At 36.4% G+C, this 21,065-nt stretch overlaps 3 protein-coding genes across 4 annotated transcripts in view; 1 reads left to right on the top strand and 2 right to left on the bottom strand.

The window, feature by feature from the left end:
- Nucleotides 1–482: 482 nt before the first annotated feature.
- LOC107548591 (CAP-Gly domain-containing linker protein 3-like) lies at nucleotides 483–12,443 on the bottom strand. Of its 2 annotated transcripts, none has more exons than XM_016229338.1 (14): nucleotides 11,946–12,443; nucleotides 9,319–9,467; nucleotides 9,007–9,146; nucleotides 7,198–7,291; nucleotides 6,801–6,962; nucleotides 6,418–6,536; nucleotides 5,332–5,568; nucleotides 5,095–5,230; nucleotides 4,814–4,960; nucleotides 4,124–4,258; nucleotides 3,832–3,955; nucleotides 3,377–3,441; nucleotides 2,932–3,004; nucleotides 483–2,816 (listed from the first exon to the last, which is right to left on the bottom strand). In XM_016229338.1, exons 2-14 carry the CDS (start codon nucleotides 9,446–9,448, stop codon nucleotides 2,759–2,761), a joined length of 1,620 nt encoding a protein of 539 aa, XP_016084824.1. In that variant the 5' UTR covers nucleotides 9,449–9,467; nucleotides 11,946–12,443; the 3' UTR covers nucleotides 483–2,758. The 2 variants fall into 2 exon arrangements, with proteins under 2 accessions (XP_016084824.1, XP_016084825.1); XM_016229339.1 differs by having other exon boundaries at nucleotides 483–2,813.
- Nucleotides 12,444–13,209: 766 nt separating this feature from the next.
- On the top strand, nucleotides 13,210–18,634 carry LOC107548592 (cytochrome P450 2M1-like). The gene is made up of 10 exons (XM_016229340.1): nucleotides 13,210–13,398; nucleotides 13,801–13,963; nucleotides 14,099–14,248; nucleotides 14,363–14,523; nucleotides 14,834–15,010; nucleotides 15,132–15,273; nucleotides 15,353–15,540; nucleotides 15,624–15,765; nucleotides 17,148–17,321; nucleotides 18,571–18,634. The coding sequence occupies exons 1-10, from the start codon at nucleotides 13,210–13,212 to the stop codon at nucleotides 18,615–18,617; spliced, it is 1,533 nt and encodes a 510-aa protein (XP_016084826.1). The 3' UTR covers nucleotides 18,618–18,634.
- A 197-nt stretch (nucleotides 18,635–18,831) lies between these two features.
- Nucleotides 18,832–21,065, bottom strand: part of LOC107548593 (gastric inhibitory polypeptide receptor-like) — a 28,708-nt gene continuing 26,474 nt past the window's right edge. Inside the window, exon 14 of the mRNA XM_016229341.1 lies at nucleotides 18,832–19,192. Coding sequence (XP_016084827.1) covers nucleotides 18,839–19,192 — 354 coding nt within the window. The 3' untranslated portion in view covers nucleotides 18,832–18,838. The remainder of the gene's footprint in view (nucleotides 19,193–21,065) is intronic.

Genomic DNA, 21,065 nt, shown 5'->3' with positions numbered 1-21,065 from the left:
ATTGACTTTAACTGGCAATTGTGAGTTTATATCGCAATTCTGACTTTATAACTAGCAATTGCCAGTTTATATCTCACAATTCTGAGAAAAAAAGTCAGAATTGCGAGATATAAACTCGCAATAGCGAGAAAAAAAGTCAGAATTGCGCGTTTTTATCTTGCAATTGTGACTTTTTAACTCGCAATTGTGAGTTTATATCACGCAATTGTGAGAAAAAAAGTCAGAATTCTGACTTTATATCTCGCAATTCTGACTTTATAACTCGCAATTGCGAGTTTATATCTCACAATTCTGTGAAAAAAAGTTGCAATTACCTTTTTTTATTTTTTATTCAGTGGCGGAAACGGGCTTCCATACAATTGCGAGTTTGTTTCTCGCAATTTTTACTTTTTTCTCAGAATCGTGAGATTTAAACTCGCAATTGCGAGTTATAAAGTCCAGAAAAAGTATAATTAATCAAAACAATACAGTCAAACTTAGTATAAAACACTAATGTTTATTAGTCATATAGTCAGGATTGAGTTTCACTTGAATTAATTAATAAGCTTTTTCATGCTGATATACTGTAGGAAAAAGAAACCTGCAAATGTAGGTCTATACACAGCATGCAGTAGGCTACAGTTATGTTGTCCATCAAATCCAAAACCGAATTCATGATAAGATCCACATTAATCTGATTTACAGAGTATAGTTAACACGAAAACAAAGCACAGGACATTAAAAAAGTACCTTGTGAAATTATTAAAATATATATTTTCTCAGACGAATAAATGTTTACAAATGAACTATACCAATTACACAACTGGATAGAAAATGACAGAAAGCTTTGCTGACAATGCTAGATGTCACATTGAAACTCTCTGAAAGCGTGGAGGGTGAGCCAGTCAGTGCGAGATACTTACATATGAAATAGTCAATTTACAGTCATACTTTTACTCTCCTTTTGGCATAAAAAAATGTGTGACTTGTCCTGAAATTAAGGTAAATGATGCTTTCTACAACTTTAAGTCACCACAAAACAATATACTGTACTCTACAAGTCACAAAATGATAATGCACAATTTCAGGTTTGTTGTGAGCTGACCTTTGCACTCCATTAGAAGATGCACTATTCTGCTCACTACAGTGTCACTGCTAAACCTACCACACAGATTCAGTTGTTCTTTAATGAAATGATGGCAAGGCGGCTGAAGAAATCAAAAGCTGTTCAGACCTGCTCAAGCAGTACATTTTCAATTTTGTAAGTTGTTCTTTTTTGTAAATCAGTGCAGTTGACCAAGTGTTCACAAGAAAGGAGAGTGCACAAGCCAAGCTGTTGTTTTTTTATTCTCTCCTTGACAAAATCTGTCCGCTCTGGGATCACTGAAGTGATTTCACCTATTGTTAACTGATCCCAGGTCATCTATTAGGGACAGACACTTTTACTCATGCTGTGCTTCCATAGGTGGTAATAAAGTAGACAGAGTTTCTATCCATATTCATATAGCATGTTGACACAGAGTAAATATTGCTGTTATTACCCACACACTTGATTACGATATCATAAACACATACTGTTTTCACAATCAGGATTTTAAAGAACAGCATTTACAAAACTGATCCGAGTGAAAACAGAGAGAAGGAATAGGTAGTCTGGCCTAACAGCTTCTGTAGACGATAGATGAGGATTTATGTTCAAATATAAACTGTACTTCACTTTAAACTATACTAGATGAACTATAATTAGTTTTATTTATTTTTTTTGGGTGAGAGAAACATGATTGTGATTCATATGGTTATTTGGGTTTATAAAATGAACGAATGCTTATCGTCACCTCGTTTTTATGAAAGGTCAAGAATGAACATGCCTCCTCTCAAGTGTTGCATTATTGAAGTGGTTCTTAACAGTACATTATTCTGAAGTAAGAGATTATTTAGCTTTTGCTATATCATGGAGCTTGCGCTTTGGTTGATTTTAATTAAATGAAATGTTATTTGTTAGCTTATAATATCTAAAGCAGGCCTCTCACCTCATTTCAGAGCAGTTTATGACCTAAAAACGTGCCCATGCCTGCTTATTTCATGCAACATATTAATATATTTTAAGCTATATGCTTACAGTTTCACTGTAGATGAAAAAAGAATTAGGCTCCAATGACAAAAACCCTCTTCTTTTTCACATTGGCAGCATCAATATTTTCAGACTACAGTTACAATGAAACATTTTTATGTTTACTAATAATATGTCACCTACTAGTTCACTTAAAGGCATTTGAAACTTAGGAAACAAAGGCTGTATACTATAAAATACTGTAAAGTAAGACAGCAAAGGTACATAATACAACAGCATGTTTACAAACAAAACAAAAAAACACCTTTACAAATTAAAATAGACGTACAAGCCTAGTTATTTGTGGATTATGACTGTATTATCAAGTTTGAATACTGCCAATAATCTACCCACAGTGGTTTAGCAAAAAAAAACCCCGAGCAGATAGAGAGATACCAATGGCTTTCAGTAGGAATGATTTTCCCTTATTTTGATTTCATAAAAGATTGTTTGTCTATAATTCAATCATCGGAATGCAGGACGTTAGTTACTTGACAAGGCACTATTTTTTTGCTAATGAGTTGCCGTCAAAGGGGCGGGACAGCAGTCTGGGTACTTCACAGAGAGAAGCACATACGAATAATGGAAGTAAACAGAGTGGGCGAGATTTTATCTTGAGGAGGAACAGAAAAAGAGGGGGAGATAGAATTAAAGATGTAACCAGTGGATTTAGGACTGCATCTCCGCACGGAGCATCCAGGGAAACCAGCAACAGAACAGCAACCTGCTATAACAGAAACGGATCATGAATGTAAAATGCTGTTTAATCTTGCATCACAGGATACATTATAGATTCACAGCTGCAGCCAAACAGATGTGTTATTTATGGGACAGAAGCATACCTGGATATGGAACTTTCAGATGTTATGTCTTTTGGAGAACGGATCGCATTAAAATTACGCTTCGGCTGAGACACTGTATAGGAGGATGAACACAGACAAATATTATAACCATGCAGCTGAGGCTGCCATGTGAGACTGTGTTGTTCATTCATATCGTATTATACATATTGTATAATAAATGTCATATATTTCTGTTCTTTGCTACATGCAATAATCCAGCTGAATTTTAAACTTTAGACGGGAAAAGTACTTATTGCTAATGCTATTACACATTATGGACAGTAGGTGTCACTGTATTCCTAACCAAGAAGATACACACAAGACGGAGCACTAACTGTGAGCTAATGTTGTTTATTCATACAAATGCACACACTCTGATTGTGAAGCAGTGTTGCTTTAAAAACAGGCAAAGAAAAGAAGAACATGCTCTTATCATTGTACTTACTAGTCACCTGGTGGACTTTCTTCACTAGTGTCCCATCACCCTGAGGATCTTTGGGCCCTGCAATTCTGCAAGATTAAAAAATCAGATTATACTGTTGATGCCTTTTTGGAGAATTAATCTGAACAACAAAATGATTTAAATATACATTTTACTAAATGTCTCTGTTTTTTACCTTATAATAGATGGTTTTACAAAGAATTCATAGCGTAGATGGTATTTTAGCACATTTAATTAGGCCTCAACCCCTAACATTGTTCTGGTACTTTTTCGTTATCCCTTCATAAACAGTGAAACATTACTGCAAATGTGTTTGCTACTCAGTAATAAAAGCTAAATGAAAGGCATGGTGTGCTCATATTCTATAACCAAAGCAGTAAAACATATCCCTATTTACTGTAACCCAAGTTGTGTATCTGCAAAACATTTTTCTTTCTGTTACATGTTGAAGATTTTACCTCTGAACACGGGATGGTGGTGCAAAAACCCCATATTTGGGCAGACAGTGGAAGTAACGCACTCCAAATACACTGCCATCATGCTTTCCAGTGGGCTGTTCCAACTCCACACCAAACCAATATCCTGATCAAAAGAATCCACACACACACACACAATTCTAAATACTTGCTGCACATTATTGTACTTATATGTGATTTCATATTAATTATAAGAGAAGTGTAAATTATCATGTCAGGCTTATTCTTATATCATTATATTATACCATTATCTCAGACCTTCGCTTAGACATACCAGGAGCAAAGTCTGTCTTGCCAAAAAAGCGGACAATCCCTTGCTTTTGGCCTGCCACCAACACCTGATCCCCAACTTCAACCTTGACTCCATCAGGATCCAAACTGACCCCGGACAAAGACTTCTTTCTTGGGGCTGGTGGAGAAGCAAATCATATGTGGAACTCAGATATACACTAGTCTTTTATGCACACCAAGGCTGCTTATATTCGATCGAAAATACAGTACAAAACTGTAATATAGTGAAATATTATTACAATTTAAAGGAACTGTTTTCTATTTTAATAGAAAATTCAGAATATTAGAATAATTTCTGAAGGATAATGTGTCACTGAAGACTGTATTAATGGCTGCTAAAAAAATCAGCTTTGTCATAAAAAAATGAATTAAATTTTATAATAAATTCAAATTGAAAATTGAATTGTAATAATATTACTGGTAATATTCAGGGGCACCGTAACGGCGGGAAGGTTAGGGCGATTTCATAGTGGTGCCCCTGTTAATATTACTGTTAATCAAATAAATGCAGCCTTGGTAAACATAACAGACTTACTTTAAGTGGTCACACATTAACTTGGGTCTAAACACTGATTCGATGACAATTTAATAGAAGATGAACACTGAACAAAACAGAATTCAAATCACACATATAAAACAGATAGTTGTTAGATATATAGATGTTATCACTCACTCTTTTCACGGTCTTTCTCTTTTTTCTCTTTCTTAATCTTGCCGGTTACACGAGACAAATCCATGCGAGGGGTTTTTGGCGTGGAGGTGACTGAAGAGGGGGTCTGCTCAAGAGCTTTGCTGATTTTTGACACAGGGGCGAAGATGCCTGAAGAATAGATGTGTACACCAAATATTAAACTCTAGAAATCAGATTATTTCATCCAAATACTGTAATCAGATCTGTTGTTATTACAGTAATTATAAAACGACTTTTCGAATACAGAAATGAAGAGAACACACCTTGTTTTGGGGGGCAGTTAAAATAGCGGATCCCACCCACACTCCCGTCGTTCTTGCCCTCCGGCTCGTCCAGCTCAATACCAACCCACTGCCCACTAGCAAACTCAGTGGTGCCACAGAAACGGAGGGTGCCAGCCTGCAGAAAAGAGGCATTGTGTTTTATTTATATATCCTATCTTCTCCTAGGTGCTCCAGACACTGCAAAGTCTATAAACACACAGACTCTCCTAATCTCACCTTTGTGTCGTCCAGCACCACACAGTCCCCTAGTTTGAGACCCAGGGAGGAAAGCATGAGGTTGCCGGGGATGTTGTCATAATTGGGCAGGGTGGCGCGGGGCAGGTTACAGCTGAGCGGCACTGCGTCCAGCAGCAACTGTTTCAGCTCTTTAGCCACCATGGCGGCCTCAGCTTTATCCAGACTCATGTCCATGGGGTCAGGAACAACCTCAGCAGGGTCTTGACCCTTATCATTCTGTAATATGCAGAGTTTATCTGTTAGTGATAGTCCAATCAGGCCACTATTTATAATTTTGAGATTACATTGCCTACTGGGTCGATAACAAAAGTCAGAGTGCAATTTTTCAGAATTTTTTAGTAAATATACACTATTGTTCAACAGTTTGGTGTCAATAAGTTATCAATAAGTGGGGTCAAAAAATGTGAAAGAAATGAAAACATTTTCAACAAGGATGCATAAATTTTATCAAAAGTGACAGTAAAGATATTTATAATGTTACAAAATTTTCTGTTTCAAATAAATGCTGTTCTTTTGAACTTTCTATTTATCGTAGAATCAGAATTTTTTTCCCCACAAAATAAATATTTGGCAGCAAAATAGTTTTTAACATCGATGATAAGAAATGTTTCTTAAGCCCCAATTCAGCATATCAGAATGATTTCTGATCATGTGACATTGTAGACTGGAGTAATGAGTGCTGAAAATTCAGCTTTGCCATCACAGGAGTAAATGACATTTCAAAATGTATTCAAATAGAAAATAGATATTTAAAATGTAATAATATTTCACAACATTATTATACTGTATTTTTATCAAATAAATGCAGCCATGGTTAGCCAAGAGACTTCCTTCAAAAACATTAGAAAATCTTACCAACCCCATTCAACTTTTGAATGGTAGAATATATTTGTGAATCTTATCTTATATATACAGTGTGTCCATTTAAAATTATCTGGATACTGATGATCTGGCTACTGAAGTATTCTGAAAACAGACCAACGAAGACATCTGAAACATTCATTCAAAATGAACGAAGCCAATTAGGCTGATTAGCTCAAGTGAAGTATAAATCATTATGCTCACTCTGACAGTAGGGTTGGCTCCATGCTCCAGCAGACATTTGACAGCACCGAGACAGAGGTTGGAGGCGGCGATGTGCAGGGCTGTGCCATGATAAAAGTCACTGCAGGTGGAGTTGAGCACTGTGTGGAGAGAAGAGCAACAGATATGTTGAAGGACACCTGACTTTATTAGTGGAATATGTAATGAGAGGCCAAATACTCATTAGCCACTTCATCATTTGCTTGTGCATGATACTTGACATTTTCTAAATGACTAAACTACTTCGCATTTTCTACCTCAGCTTGTGTGTGAGAATGTGGCTAGATTGTTTCAAAAAGCATCTGGGTTACTGAAAAGTTCAGATGCCGTCATGAATACAAACACTGTTTGCTTTGGAAATTCACCTTTAGGCTTGGAGGCTTTGAGCAGAACACGAATCAGTTCTGGCACATCGAAGTAAGCCGCATAATGGAGGGCGTTCATGTTGGTCCAACGACTGCGCAGACTCACATCAGCTCCCAGAGCTATCAGCTGACTGGACAGCCGGAGCGCTGCCTGAGGATCACCTGAAAGGAAAACACATGGTTAACTATAGCAACGGTCACGTGCTGCAGGCTAGATTTGCTTTAATTATGTTGGCAAGAGTGCAATGCACAGCAAGGTTAGAGCTATTAACAGAGTTAGAATTAGAAGTTGTTCAACTTTAATGACCTCAATTACAGAGAAATGTCAGATTTGGATTGTGGATTGCAAGGCAAGTCATGGCAAAGACCTCCAACCGTCAACTCCAGTGTCACTCACCCACTCCGTGAGCTCCTGCTTTGCAGCAGTAGTGGAGAAGAGTCATATCCGTCAGGCCGTCACGGTCATTCACATGGCAACCTCGCTTTAATATCTGAAAGTGACAGAGTTGATCAACATATGATGAACTTCCATGCAACTGGAAGCCGATTAATAACTAATGCAGACAATTACGGTCATGGCCACTTTCAAAGCTGGATGAGAGCTGTATTAGTGAGATGCACTCTAATGGTGAAAAATTAAGCCAATTAATATTGATGATATGTGATAGAAAGAAGCCTTATTGCTGAGTCATCCTTAACGTTACATTTTCTTAATATATAGCATCCATTTTGTGGAAAACTTGGAGCTGATATGCAGGAATCCCATTGAACAGAGTGCAGTATTATTGAAAATTAACACATGTCCATTTACACACCATGCCAAAAGACATCAAAAAGATTTGTGTGCAAGTAAAAAATATGAAAAATGCCATCTATCTCAAATTATGTATCTGAAATTATGTGTTAAAAATCTTCACAATTTTGATCCTCTACCTGTGATTTCCCTGCAGAAAAATATAACTCAAAATGTGGTTTTCTGTTTTTTCTCTGACACCAGTGAAACCAGCATAAAAGAGGTACAAGGCTAGTTTAAGCTAGTCTTGTTAGGAAGGTCATGAAAACATTTAACCTTCTGAAATTATGAAACCCTTTACTTTGATTACACATCACAAGTCAGACCCACAAGCCTGACCCACTGGTGGGCAGTGAGAGTTCTTCTTCACTGAGACCTGACAGGTGGAGCTGATTTAGGGCAGGACTCAATGTAGAGATCAGTCAAATGTAGGAGGCTTATTGCCACTGCCATCAATCCCTGCAGCTCCAGTTCCTCTAGGCGGTACACCTATCTACAGCAAGACACCTCCTTATCCATTACTCATACATCTTTACAACCACACTCAATGGTGTGCATATAAACATGAGTGTTTCCAAGTGCTTACAAAGACTTCAATTAATGTTAGTCAATTTGAATAAAAAATGTGTAAATGAACATTGTGACCCTTTCTCAGTCCAACATGTGTAAAATCAATTCAATCAGCTGACATTTATTTTCCTGTACTGCAATCAAATCACTTTGGCAAACGTTAATATAAAAGTTAATATAGAGCTTAAGGCAAATGTGACAATATAACATCAAGCATCTAAACTTTGCACTCCAGTGTGTAAATGATTAAAAAAAGAAAGATGAAAAAAAGAAAGCTGAGAAACATTTGGAAAAAAACTCTCACAAAGAGTGAAGAGGACAAAAGTCTTCAACAAGTTTAAACACAACCCATGGATTAGAAACCAGACTCTTTATCATCAGTTTATCAATTACACAAAAATACCCGCAGCTGGATAGAAATTCAATATGTCTCTACAAATGGCATTTATTCATGGTTCACTGTCTTCATTCATTAAAGGGATAGTTCCCCCATTCCACACAAAAAGTATTCTCGTAGCTTCATAAAATTATGGTTGAACCACTCATGTCACATGGACTATTTTAATGATGTCCTTACCTTTTTGGGCCTTGACCATGGTAGTTGCGTTGCTGTATATAAAGGGCCAGAAAGCTCTCAGATTTTATCAAAAATATCTTAATTAGGTTTCTGAAGATGAACGAAGGTCTTACAGGTTTGGAACAACATGAGGGTGAGTAATTAATGACAGAATTTTAATTTTTGGGTGAACTATCCCTTTAAGTAAAATAAATACGTTTTGTTAGTTGCCCACATATTCAGGATGTTTCCTGTCTATACTACTGACAACTCCAAAGAAATACTACCTCATTGCCTATGACGTCAATCTTGTGTTGAACTTGTGGAACCCATTGGCGGATAATGGCGAATAGTTCTGGGATTGTGGTCCGAGGGTCTGTCAGAATCTCCATGCAGGCCGGATCATTTGGATCAAAGAAGGTAAACGCTTTAATAGAATTAAACAAAATGCAGGATAATAAATACAGGGATTTATTACAACAGCCAATAAAATTACAACTACATTATGCTGTGGAATTTTATTAACTTGTAGCTCAGGATTTCTTCTTGTTCTCTGTAATATATTTAGGTAGATCTGACTGCTACAATGAGGAACCCACCATAGTCCTTGGGCAGTGGAGCCTGTGCAGATGGATGCACTATGGGTTTCATGCGGGGTTCATGAGCAGGGCTGATGAACTCAGAGGCCGGCTGGGCCTCTTCCACCTCAGAAGTTTCCTCTTTAGTCATTCTGCTTATGTGTTTGGGCCTGTACATTAAAAATGCATAGTTAAAAATAACAATACAGAGTGCAATTTCATAACTTTTATAGACATTGGATAGAACAGTGCTCATAAAATGTGTACAAGAAAATCAACCCAGCAATGATAACTGATTTATTTCTTGATTTTCATAATTTTGTCCACTAAAAATCACACTGGTTTGGTTCTCTTGGTTATTTTGGTCCACACCAAAAAAGAAAATGATACCTAGGTTTGCTTAGCGTTCACACTGTCATTTTTAATACCTAACCTAAAGATATAAAACAAAAGGCATAAAGATACAATCACAACCTAATTCGACAGCTTTTATGATTTTTTGTGAACTTACAGAACATCCAAATCAATGTTGTGTGCAAGCACACGCTCACTGCATATGTGTACATATGGTGGTATTTTATCCAGCTGATGAAGAGCTTATAAAATGTGTAAAGCATTCAAAACAATGCCATGATGCCTGTACTGAACTATAATGTGCAACATACAACCAGGTCACATCTTGTGACATCAGGTTCGCTAGATGTCTTTGGTCTATGTTGTTGCACTCATATACCAGTCAAACTGCACCAGAGATTTGAAAGCAGGTTTGAGTTAGGTGCTCACCGAGGTTTGGATGGCGGTGTTCATCCTTATTCAAATGAACTGCACTAACAGAGCAATTGCACCGGAGTTCATTTTAATCAAACCAAAGCAGCCACCTGTAAACACACCCTAAAGGAACCGAGCCTTCATTGACACTCTCAATATTCTTTTTGTTTGATCACTGCTCAAAAACACAAGTGAGTATACATGATATGAGATGTATGATCATGAACCTCTACGCCACAGTCATTCCTCCCAGTGAGACTCTAAGTTTAGTACGGAGTCTGGCGGAGAGGATGAGTGACTCACTGCTTCCAGCACTGTCTGTTGGAACAGAGGAGAGACTGGACCTCACAAGCCACTGCACCATCTTACTGGAGATCCATGCTGAATATAAGTCATTGCAATTTACTTTGATGTCTTAGATTCCCGTAACTGTATTCTGCTCAATCAGCCATCAAAATAACATTCAGGGAATTAACCAGAGAATGCTAGACTTAGCCCAACACTACAGTATATGTCCTACAGTACATTGCTTTATCTTTATCTTTTGGAAGTTACCCCAAATATTTGGAAAGCAGACCATGACATGTAGTATTTTGCATGCAACTGATATATTTTATGGTTTTTAACATCAGTATGCCTGCAATCTATGTGGCCAAAGATAATATTGAAAATACACTGCATTTCAAGCTCATGTTATTTAGAGAAAAAACCACTGATCCATTGGAATAAACTTAACTACCACTGACGTATAATAAAATCAAAATACTTATTAATGGGGTACCTTCAAAAGTCCATTAATCATGTTCTTATATGATAGATTTTACTCCTCCACTGAGTTTAGATTTTGTTCTGTAAAAAACTATTTTCTATGATTAATTTATCAGATCTTATTAGAGCCTTTATTGTGATTCCTTATTGCCTATTTCACGAAATGCTTAGACATTCTGATCTATTCTGAATACTATTTCATCTAAAGCAAAGATCAAAGTGAATATGAGCTTCAATATCACTTGCTCTTTTTAATAATATATTATGTATACCTTCAAAGGTTTTTAATTGCTTCTGGAATAAGCTCACACATTAGCTGTTTGTGGTAGTGCTTGCCTTTTAATGTCCTTCTATTGCATCAGACTGCGGGAGACAGGATGGTGTTTATTCACTATAAAGATGTCAATTTAACAAATAGACCACATGGTAACAGATTTTGCCTCTTGTAATGATAACTGACACTTCAATCAGATTTCAAAACTTTTTGAAAATGCTTGGAAAGGAGAATTTCCATAATGGCTGCAAGGTTAAGATTTAAAGTTTGTTCTACTGCAAAAATGGAAAATAGGTCTACCAAGACAATAAAATGCAAGCACATAATAATATTTCATAACAGTCAAGTATATATAAACTGCAAATTATGCTAATATCTGTGTACAGTTGAATCGTTAATTTTATAGAAAAAATGGAATAATACATTATTTAAAAGATTAATATAATTTAAAGATATCTAAACTGCTTGACTGCTGAATATTTCATTTGTATTTTACTCCTGGGTGTAAAAAAAAAAAAGGGGCGTAATTCAGAAATGGGTCGTGCACAAATGAAATCGGCACAGTCTTCAATCCCTCAACATTATTGATTAAATCGTCGATAAATAAATCAAAATGATCTCAAATCTGTATCTCGCGTCGAAATATATAAAAACAGCCGCAGTGTGTTCTCGTATTGCCTTATTAAGCATGTCAGTCTTGCCCTGTGTCAACAAGAAAACATGGACGCTCCGTCACGCAGCACATGAAAAACAAGCAGGCTGTTTTTCTCACGCGGAAAAACAAGATGGCCAGCTATATATTCAGATACTTGATACAGCGAAATTATAGCCTTCTTACCTGATAACAAGCCTCAAAATCGCGATTTCTCTTCCACTCTTTTGTCAGTCGTTGTTGTGCTATGGAGGATGGAGAGGATGCTGCGCCTTGTCCTTCTCTCTGCCTGCGTCACGGCTGTGACTCACGGCTGGACCACTCTCCTCTCCGCATCTCCTCAACCGAACTTGATGCTCATTCTAGAACCTGCTACTTGAGGCTTAAACGTTTTTCCCCTCACAGTTGTTAAAAGACACCTGAGCATTTCAAATACGAATGCAATATATGGATCATTTATACAATGACTTTAATGGTTGGGTCGGAATTTCTGTCAGTAAACCTAGGGAAGAAATCAGTTAAAACGATTGTCTTTGGTGTCTCTATAAGCACAGCAAACCTTCAGTTATCTTAATTTTTTAAACAACACGCTAAAACTTTGAATTACATATTTGCGATATGTAAATCTACAATTAAGTAATGAATAACGACAGTCCTGTTTTGTCGAGAAACTGTAAAGGAAAAAATGCTCAAAGTTAGTTTATCCAACTATATTCAATGATGAACTGCCTTTAACTGAAAAATGAATGTTTACTATTGTCATTTTGCATTATTGACACACTATTTCCTAATTAATGCTGTTCAGTTGCTTTGACACAATATGTATTGTTAAAAGCGCTATATAAATAAAGGTGACTTGACTTGACTTGATTATTTAGCCCAATGGTTTTGTAAAAGGTTAACATTTTATGAGTAGCATATCAACATTTGATTTGAAGCCAAGTTTTTGATTTGTTTTTTCAGAAGGGCAAGAGTCCAAACTCATACCAAATGCCCTGAACAGAACTGACATATTCTAAAAGTCATATCTTTACATAGGGGCATATTTCAGAATTAAGAAACATTTTCTCTACAGTGTATCAGAAAGAACATATTGCTATATATATACAGCTACTCTGTATAATAGCCTGCACTGTTGAGTTGTTGCATTAACAATTTGCAATAACTCTTTAAAAATGCATACCATGCTAATTTAATATAATACCAAAGCTGTTTTCAGACTAATTCCTGTTGCTCAGTAGAACACTGTGCTATTTTCTAAATCTTTCGTTGTGGGCTTGGCTAAAACAGAAATTTCCTGCAAAACATCAACAGACTTTATAGCGTTCGTGTGTTTTTGTAAATAGTAACAGACAGTAGTTGACAGCATGTCATTGCACCAGAGCAGACACTGTCTTCACCTCATTCCTGTTATTGCTATGTCGTCAGTCTTGTGAATTTTGGATATAAGATGGATATAACATTGACACTGACAAATGTATTATACGTTGTCACAGCTGGCTTGGTGCTGTTATTGCTGTGGAAGAGTCAAAGAAAGCAGAGCAGCATTGGGCAGCTGCCTCCAGGACCAACTCCATATCCACTGCTGGGAAATATACTTCAAATTGATGTCAAGGAGCCATACAAGTATTACCTAAAGGTCAGTATTTAATATACAATAACTCTGTTATATAATTAGCAACTGTTTCTGCTTGGATGGTTGTTGGGATATGCATTTTAACTCATTAGGTTGGAAAAAAATCATTATATCAATTAATTAATTAATTAATTAATTACCCAGAAAATTTTTTAATGTAGGTGAGATTCTCAATATTTCTCGCCAGAGAGGATTAAAGATGCAATTTATAGGGCTGAATATTATACAAAGGCTCCCTTTACTGCTGTCGTTCAAAGATGAATTGTGCTTTTGCTTTTTTGCCCTCTGACTTGCTGACTAAAGCACATTATAACTCATACTATATCTGTACCACTTATAAATATGTATACATTTGCATAAAGATTATTCATGGTTATTCATCAGTTCTTGCTGTTCTTCCCTTAGCTGAGTAAGAAGTATGGCTCTGTATTCACCATCTGGTTGGCAAACAGTCCTGTGGTGATCATTTCTGGATATCAAGCCCTAAAGGATACTATGATTGGTCTTGGTGAAGAATTCAGCGGCAGGGCCACCTATCCCCTGTTGATGAAGATCACACTTGGATATGGTAGGTTCTCTAGAGTCTAGACCATTGTTAATCATTACACTTTAATTAGTATTTTTGGGAGTTGGAGAGAGCAGGGAGTTGGGAAAACCATTTTTGTTTAACATAAGACTAGAAATGTTGTTAACATTGTCTCAGGGGTTCTGTCCACCAGTGGACACCATTGGAAGGAGATGCGCAGGTTCACTCTTATGACGCTGAAGTACTTTGGAATGGTCCGCAGGAGCATTGAGGAACGGGTCAGGGAGGAGGCTGAGAAACTTGTGGAAATGTTTAAAAAATGTAAAGGTAAAATAATTTAATATTCTTTGCATGTCCTCTCTTATATTCGGCTTATCAGTTGACATAAACTGAAAACTCTTGATCTTAGTACCTTGATCTTATGTTATTTTCTCTTCAAAGGCTCTGCTTTCAGCCCTGCAGATATGCTGTCTAATACCATGGCCAATGTGATCTGCAGCATTGTCTTTGGGCAAAGGTTTGAATTTGAGGATCCACAGTTTAAGTTTCTCCTTCAGACAGTAAATTCTGTCTTCACTGTCCTCAATAGCCCTATTGGACAGGTATTGTACTCCAAGAAGTTTTTATTTTCATGTATATTTTGTACACACTCTTAAAAATAAAGGTTAAGAGAGTTTTTCCCCAAAATAACCTTCCTATGAACAGTTCTTAGAAAACCTTTTTTTTCACTATAAAGAACCTTTTGTGGAATGGAACTTTTTAGAGTGTAGTAAAACAAATAGGAGTGAAACAAATAGCCCCGCAACAGCAAATTTGTTTAGCTAAATCTGAATTAAATTTGTTATAATATTTTGGTTTTGTAAGTCAGCTGAATATTCCATGCATAAACAGCTTTATTTTCTTTCTTTATAGATCTATAATGTATTTTCTAAGCTAGTCAGCCTCTTTCCTGGTAAACACCACCTGCTGTTTAGAGACGTAGACAAGGCCAGAGAGTACTGTAAACGTCAGGCCAAGGCACGGATAAATAATGTGGACCCCTCGTGCCCACAGGACTTAATTGATGCCTTTGTGCTAAAAATTCAAGAGGTAAAAATAAATGGAAACATATTTATCCTTTTTCCTGACAACAAACAGGCCCATTTAAATATTTGCTCATATTCTGCTTTTGAGACTGTGGGATAATTTTTGTATTAATTATTAATCACAGGAGAAATACAATCCTGACACAGAATATCATTTTGACAACTTGATTTCTCTGGTATGGAACTTGTTCAGTGCCGGCACAGAAACCACTTCATCCACCGTCAGACACGCTTTGCTTCTGATGATGAAGCACCCAGACGTTCAAGGTGAGATCAAACAAATGTCTTCTCTCTCCAAGCCTCAAGCAGAATCCAGAGTGTTTTTACTTTCACTTGTTCTGTACAGAGCGTGTTCAGAAGGAAATCGATGAGGTGGTAGGACAAGACCGTTGGTCCTCAGTAGAGGACAGACAAAACCTGCCGTATACAGATGCGGTAATCCACGAGATTCAGCGCAATATGGATCTCGCCCCCATCGCTGTCCCGCACAAGATGATGTGTGACACTGAATACAATGGTTATGTCATTCCTAAGGTATTCTTCTTATGTATTTACATGATCTTTATTAAATACTGTAACTATGTATTATTATTTATGTCTGTCTATTTGTTTTCTAGGGGGTCATGGTTTTCCCACTGCTATCCTCTATGCTTATAGACCCGAAAATGTGGAAGAACCCAGATTGCTTTGATCCAGAGAACTTCTTGGATGCAGATGGTCGATTTCAGAAAAACGATGCATTTGTTGTATTTGGCATGGGTGCGTTTAGAACTTCATTGTGCATATTAGACCATAAAAATGTTGTGCTTTATATGAAAACTAACCCTTAGGGGTGGGCGATATACTGGTAGGCACGATTAACCGGTAGAAATTTGTCAACCAGTGGAGATCATCTCTATCGCCATTACATGCCCACGTGACTTTGCTGTGCAATTTGGTCACGACAACTTTTTAAGCATTGCGGTTTAAAAACAAAGCGAATTTAATAGTGAGTAAGATAACTCATTTCACTATAAGCGTGCGCTGTCAGAGAGGTGCGTGCATGTGAGTGAGGGAGTATTGAACAGAGTTATTTTTGCCACTTCATAGGCTTTGAACGGTTAAATACACACATTTTGAACGTGTCAAAATGCCGTCATTTGCAAGTATCTTTATAAACACAGTAATTTAGGTTTTAAGTGAAAACAAACAGCTGAGAAAGAAAACACATGTGTAACAGTATATTGGATCCAGGCAGCTCTTAAAGTGACAGCAGTCTAATATTCCTCCTGTCTGTCATTAATGTTAATCAAACAACAAAAGAGAGAAAATCTCACTGCTTTGGACTAAATAACTTTTTTAACTTTAATAATAAGAAATATATATTTAATTTACACAGTGAAGAATATGCAGTGTTTTTATACATTCAATTACTTTTTACAATATATGTGGCATTTCTTGTTTATTTTTTACTGTAGTTTTTTTTTGTCCTATTGCTTGTAATTAGTTTCTTATTCTTATTTAATTGCTGACTGTTTACATGTCTTCAGTGAGCTTGAGGTTTTTATTTTATTTTATTTTATTACATTTTTTTTTTATTTAGGCTATTATTAGCTTTTTGTGATTTTGACACTGGTGACAAGAATTATGAAATTTCTATGGTATCAAAAAATTTGATATCATAAAGACCTTATTTAAAGCAAAAATAACTATATAGTGATATATATCACTACCATGAAATAAAATTACTCATATCGTGATATAACATTTTGGCCATCTCGCCCACCCTAGAAGCCCGGTTTAGCCATGGAATTAAAAAAGGTAATTGCAACTTTTTCTTCAGAATTGCAGAACATAAACACAGAATTTTGTGAATTCTGACTTTTTCTTGCAATTCCAAGTTTACATCTCACAATTCCGTTTTTTTGTTTCCAAAAAGCAAAGTAATTGTGACTTTTTGCCCCCAATTTTTTTTTTTTTTCATTTTGTGATTTTCGGTGGAAGAAACAGGATTCCATAGAAAACTGAATAATTATGTTTCTCACTGTTTTAATACTAGGACAAAAATAACCATGTTAAATCAGTTAATCCTTTAAAGGGCAAATCACAGACAATAAAATGGCTGATACATGGAGAATAATTTCTGTCTGCTCTCTTGACAGGCAAGCGTGCGTGTCTTGGTGAGGCTCTGGCTCGTATAGAGCTCTTTATCTTCTTCACGTACCTCCTTCAGCACTTCACCTTCAAAGCCACTGTGCCACTAGAGGAACTCGACACAGCACCAACAAAGTGCAGTTTTGGCCGCATGCCCCGCACATACGACTGCTATGCCATTCCCAGGAAATAGAGGAACATGCCCAAAATGAACAAAGAAAACATTCATCTTATTCTCATTTCAGTTTGATGCTTTAATGGAAATAAATATGTCCAAAATGATATTATTGCACAAGTGTGTGTGTTTTTTTTTTGTGGCAAATACAACATTGATATTTAGCATACACGTTCCTGTCCTCAAGGAGTCTAGCCGGTTAACCCACTTTTTGCAGATCTGAAACACAATATTAGGTGTCCTAACATGACATTTGTGGAATGTTTTGAAGGACATAAATGACTATTTTAAAAGTCAAAAAATATTGGCACTTCTAACAACTGTTTAACATTTAAGTCGGCACAGTGCTTTTAGTTTTTCACACTTAAGTGCCATTCACACAGAATTCATACTTGCATTTAAAAACACAAGATGCAGGGTAGTGCAATGAGAGAGAAAAAAGCCCTCTAGTCTACAGATTTTTCCCATTTCACTGCCCTGCATCTCACGTTTTAAACTCTGTTCTCTGTGAATGGTATATTATTCTGTAATATGTAGATGATTACTGGGCAAAACATGAGTGAAAGACGTGTGATAAATAACTATGTACTGTATGTTTAACAACAGTGGCTTCATGAGACAAACCTTACCACATTACAACAAAGACATCCTACCAATATTTTTGACAAATTCATGCATGACCACAGACTCTTAGCACCAGGTTAATGCCATTCAAATGTGATAAAAGATTTCTTCAGGAGACGAACACAACTCTACAACACATCTGTGCAGTTCTCACTGCATCCACTAGGTGGCTTTAGTTGTCAACGGAGCCGTGGAATAACCTCAAGCCTTTGTGAAACCACCTCCACTTGATGGATACAATTGAATTTAGATACAACATAATCTATTGTCTAAATCACAGTGAAAGCTCAGGTACAATATAGATATCACTATGATTTCTGCACTCTTCTAATTATGTTCACAGAAAAAGAATGTCCAGGCGAAGTAACAAACAAAGGCGGCGTACAGTGTAAGAATTGATATTAGTCCTTAGTGAGTGGTTAAAAAATGAGGGCATACTCTGATTTAAACCATCATAAAGTTTTGGAAACAAACAGTTTCTATGTTTAATATTGTTGTTACTGTTGCCTATTAACTAAAATACCTAGTAATCCACTCTATTGTAGACATACAGTTCACAGTTGGGTTCTGTCATGGCACTAAATGAAAGGAGATTAGGCCATCGAGTGGAATGCAGAAGCATAATGTCTTACCTGTGGACTTTGAACAGATAATCCTCATGCAATCAAAATATAAATGACTTTGTGGTAAAGTAGGCAGTCTTTGAGTTGATCCACAATGTTGGCACATAACAGAATGAATCTAGAGTCCAAAATGAGGTATAGTGGTAAACCAGAAAAAAACAAATAAAGAGGGTTGCCAGGTGTAATGTGAGAAACGTGATGTGATAATATCCTTTTGATAGTTAAAAACAATGAGACACTCCATGATATCTGGCTTTGTTTGTCCAGTCCACATGGTTCAACAGTAGCTCTCAGAAAACGTCACTGCTCCCTCTCCGGCGCACTGGGGTAATGCTGGCACATCCAGCCCGTTCAGAACCTGCTTTCGGGCAGAGATGTAGCAGTACGCCTTGCCTTTCTTTGCTCCGGGATGGTAGTGATGCTGAACAGCCGGTTGGGTGGCTGTGGGCGTTGGGTCCGAGGACAGTTGGCTGCCACTGTCCAGAGGGCAGTCTGGAGAGCAGGCAGGGTCGTGGTGACACCGAGGACCTGCACCTCCCTGCTGTGTGTTGCTACCTGTATTACGTTGGTCCTCCAAAATGCTTATACCCAATTTCCATCGCTGCCATTTCTTTTTTATTTCTGATTGTACCTGGAATCAAAGACAGGATATGTCAGGGTTATTCTAAACTAAAATCATAAAAAACACATTCAATACTAAATAAATAAAAAATAAAATATTAAAACATTGTTCCTTTAGTTTGTTGAAGTACTAAAATAACTAAAGCTAAATAAACTACAACTAAAAACTAAAACGTAATACAAACTATATAGACAGATTATTGCAATTTAAAATAAGGGGTTTCTATAATTAATATACTTTAAAATATTATTTATTTCTATTTTCATCAGTCATCACTACATTCTCCAGTCTTCAGTGTCACATGATCCTTTAGAAATGTTTTATCATTAAAAACAGTTGTCGCTTAATATTTTTTGGAACCTATGATACTTTTTCAGGATTCTTTTGATGAATAAAAATCATACAGCATTTATTACAAATAGAAATATTTTCTAACAACAGAAGTCTTCTCTGTCACTTTTTATCAATTCAACACATCCTTGCTGAATAAAAGTATTAATTTTTTTTTTTTAAAAGAAAGAAAAAAATTTACTGACCCCAAACTTTTGAACAGGACTATATATTACTACAAAAGATTTCTATTTTAAATAAATGCTGTTCTTTTAAACATTTTATTCACCAAAGAATCCTGAAAATAGTATTTCAGGTTCCAAAAAATATTATGCACCACAACTGTTTCCATCATTGATAATAAAGCAGCATATTAGAACAAAATGCATGTTATTGTTTATTTAGGACTGACCTGAATAAGATATTTCACATAAAAGATGTTTACATATAGTCTACAAGAGAAAATATTAGCTGAATTTATAAAAATGACCCTGTTCAAAAGTTTACATACACTTGATTCTTAATATTGTGTTGTTACCTGAATGATCCACAGCTGTGTTTTTTTGTTTAGTGATAGTTGTTCATGAGTCCCTTGTTTGTTCTGAACAGTTAAACTGCCTGCTGTTCTTCAGAAAAATCCTTCAGGTCCCACAAATTCTTTGTTTTTCCAGCATTTTTGTGTGTTTTAACCCTTTCCAACAATGACTGTATGATTTTGAGATCCATCTTTTCACACTGAGGGCAACCGAGGGACTCATATGCAACTATTACAGATGGTTCAAATGCTCACTGATGCTCCAGAAGAAAAAACCAAGGGACTCATGAACAACTATCACTAAACAAAAAAAAAACACAGCTGTGGATCATTCAGATCATTCACACAATATTAAAATTCAACTATTATTTTCTCTTGTGGACTATATGTAAACATCTTTTATGTGAAATATCTTATTCAGGTCAGTACTATATAAACAATAACATGCATTTTGTATGATCCCTCTTATTTTGGTAAAATAATTAACGTTTTGCAGATTTACAGGTGTATATAGAGGCGTCATGCCCATTCAAAGTGAGGGGGGCACGTGCCCCCTCAGATTTCTGAGCCAAGTGAATTTTAAAATGCAGCTTCCAAAAGACAAAAAATAGTAGAATAATATTTTTTATATTTGATACAATCACACCGGTGTGATTAGAGCGTTCAGTGCGGCACATCATCAGCTGCTAAATTCAAATCTGCGTTCGCTGAGCCAGAGACAGACGCGTTTGTACAGCACTGCATTATATCCAATCACACACGATTCTGTTGAGCTTATGAATGCAATGGCCAATCAGAGGCGTTCAGATGAGTCATCGCTGAAACGTGGTGTTTTGTTCACTTGCTGGCTGACTGAATTATAAACAACAAAGCGCAGATGTGCGTACGAATGTAAGTAAGATATTAATTTCACAGTGAAACAGCTTCAGTGATTTTAATGGGAGTTTGAGAGTGCCTGAACTCTGGCTAGACTGAATGAAAATGTTCTTTGCTCTCTGTAAAATGAAAGTGTTATAA

Source organism: Sinocyclocheilus grahami, unplaced genomic scaffold (genome assembly GCF_001515645.1).
Source record: "Sinocyclocheilus grahami isolate Dianchi unplaced genomic scaffold, SAMN03320097.WGS_v1.1 scaffold350.1, whole genome shotgun sequence".
Classification (NCBI taxonomy): Eukaryota; Metazoa; Chordata; class Actinopteri; order Cypriniformes; family Cyprinidae; genus Sinocyclocheilus; species Sinocyclocheilus grahami.
Note: the sequence above shows the minus strand (reverse complement) of the source record. Positions and strands in the feature narration are given on the sequence as shown.

What these genes read in the sequence shown, in the direction of transcription:
- LOC107548592 (XM_016229340.1), top strand. Translation starts at nt 13,210, where the DNA reads ATGGATATAACATTGACACTGACAAATGTATTATACGTTGTCACAGCT. An exon ending in GAAGATCACACTTGGATATG is followed by an intron (nt 13,964 to 14,098) that starts GTAGGTTCTCTA and finishes ACATTGTCTCAG; the next exon opens with GGGTTCTGTCCACCAGTGGA. An exon ending in TCAATAGCCCTATTGGACAG is followed by an intron (nt 14,524 to 14,833) that starts GTATTGTACTCC and finishes CTTTCTTTATAG; the next exon opens with ATCTATAATGTATTTTCTAA.
- LOC107548591 (XM_016229338.1), bottom strand. Translation starts at nt 9,448, where the DNA reads ATGACTAAAGAGGAAACTTCTGAGGTGGAAGAGGCCCAGCCGGCCTCT. An exon ending in TCCACTGCCCAAGGACTATG is followed by an intron (nt 9,147 to 9,318) that starts GTGGGTTCCTCA and finishes ATTCTATTAAAG; the next exon opens with CGTTTACCTTCTTTGATCCA. An exon ending in TTGACGTCATAGGCAATGAG is followed by an intron (nt 7,292 to 9,006) that starts GTAGTATTTCTT and finishes TGTCACTTTCAG; the next exon opens with ATATTAAAGCGAGGTTGCCA.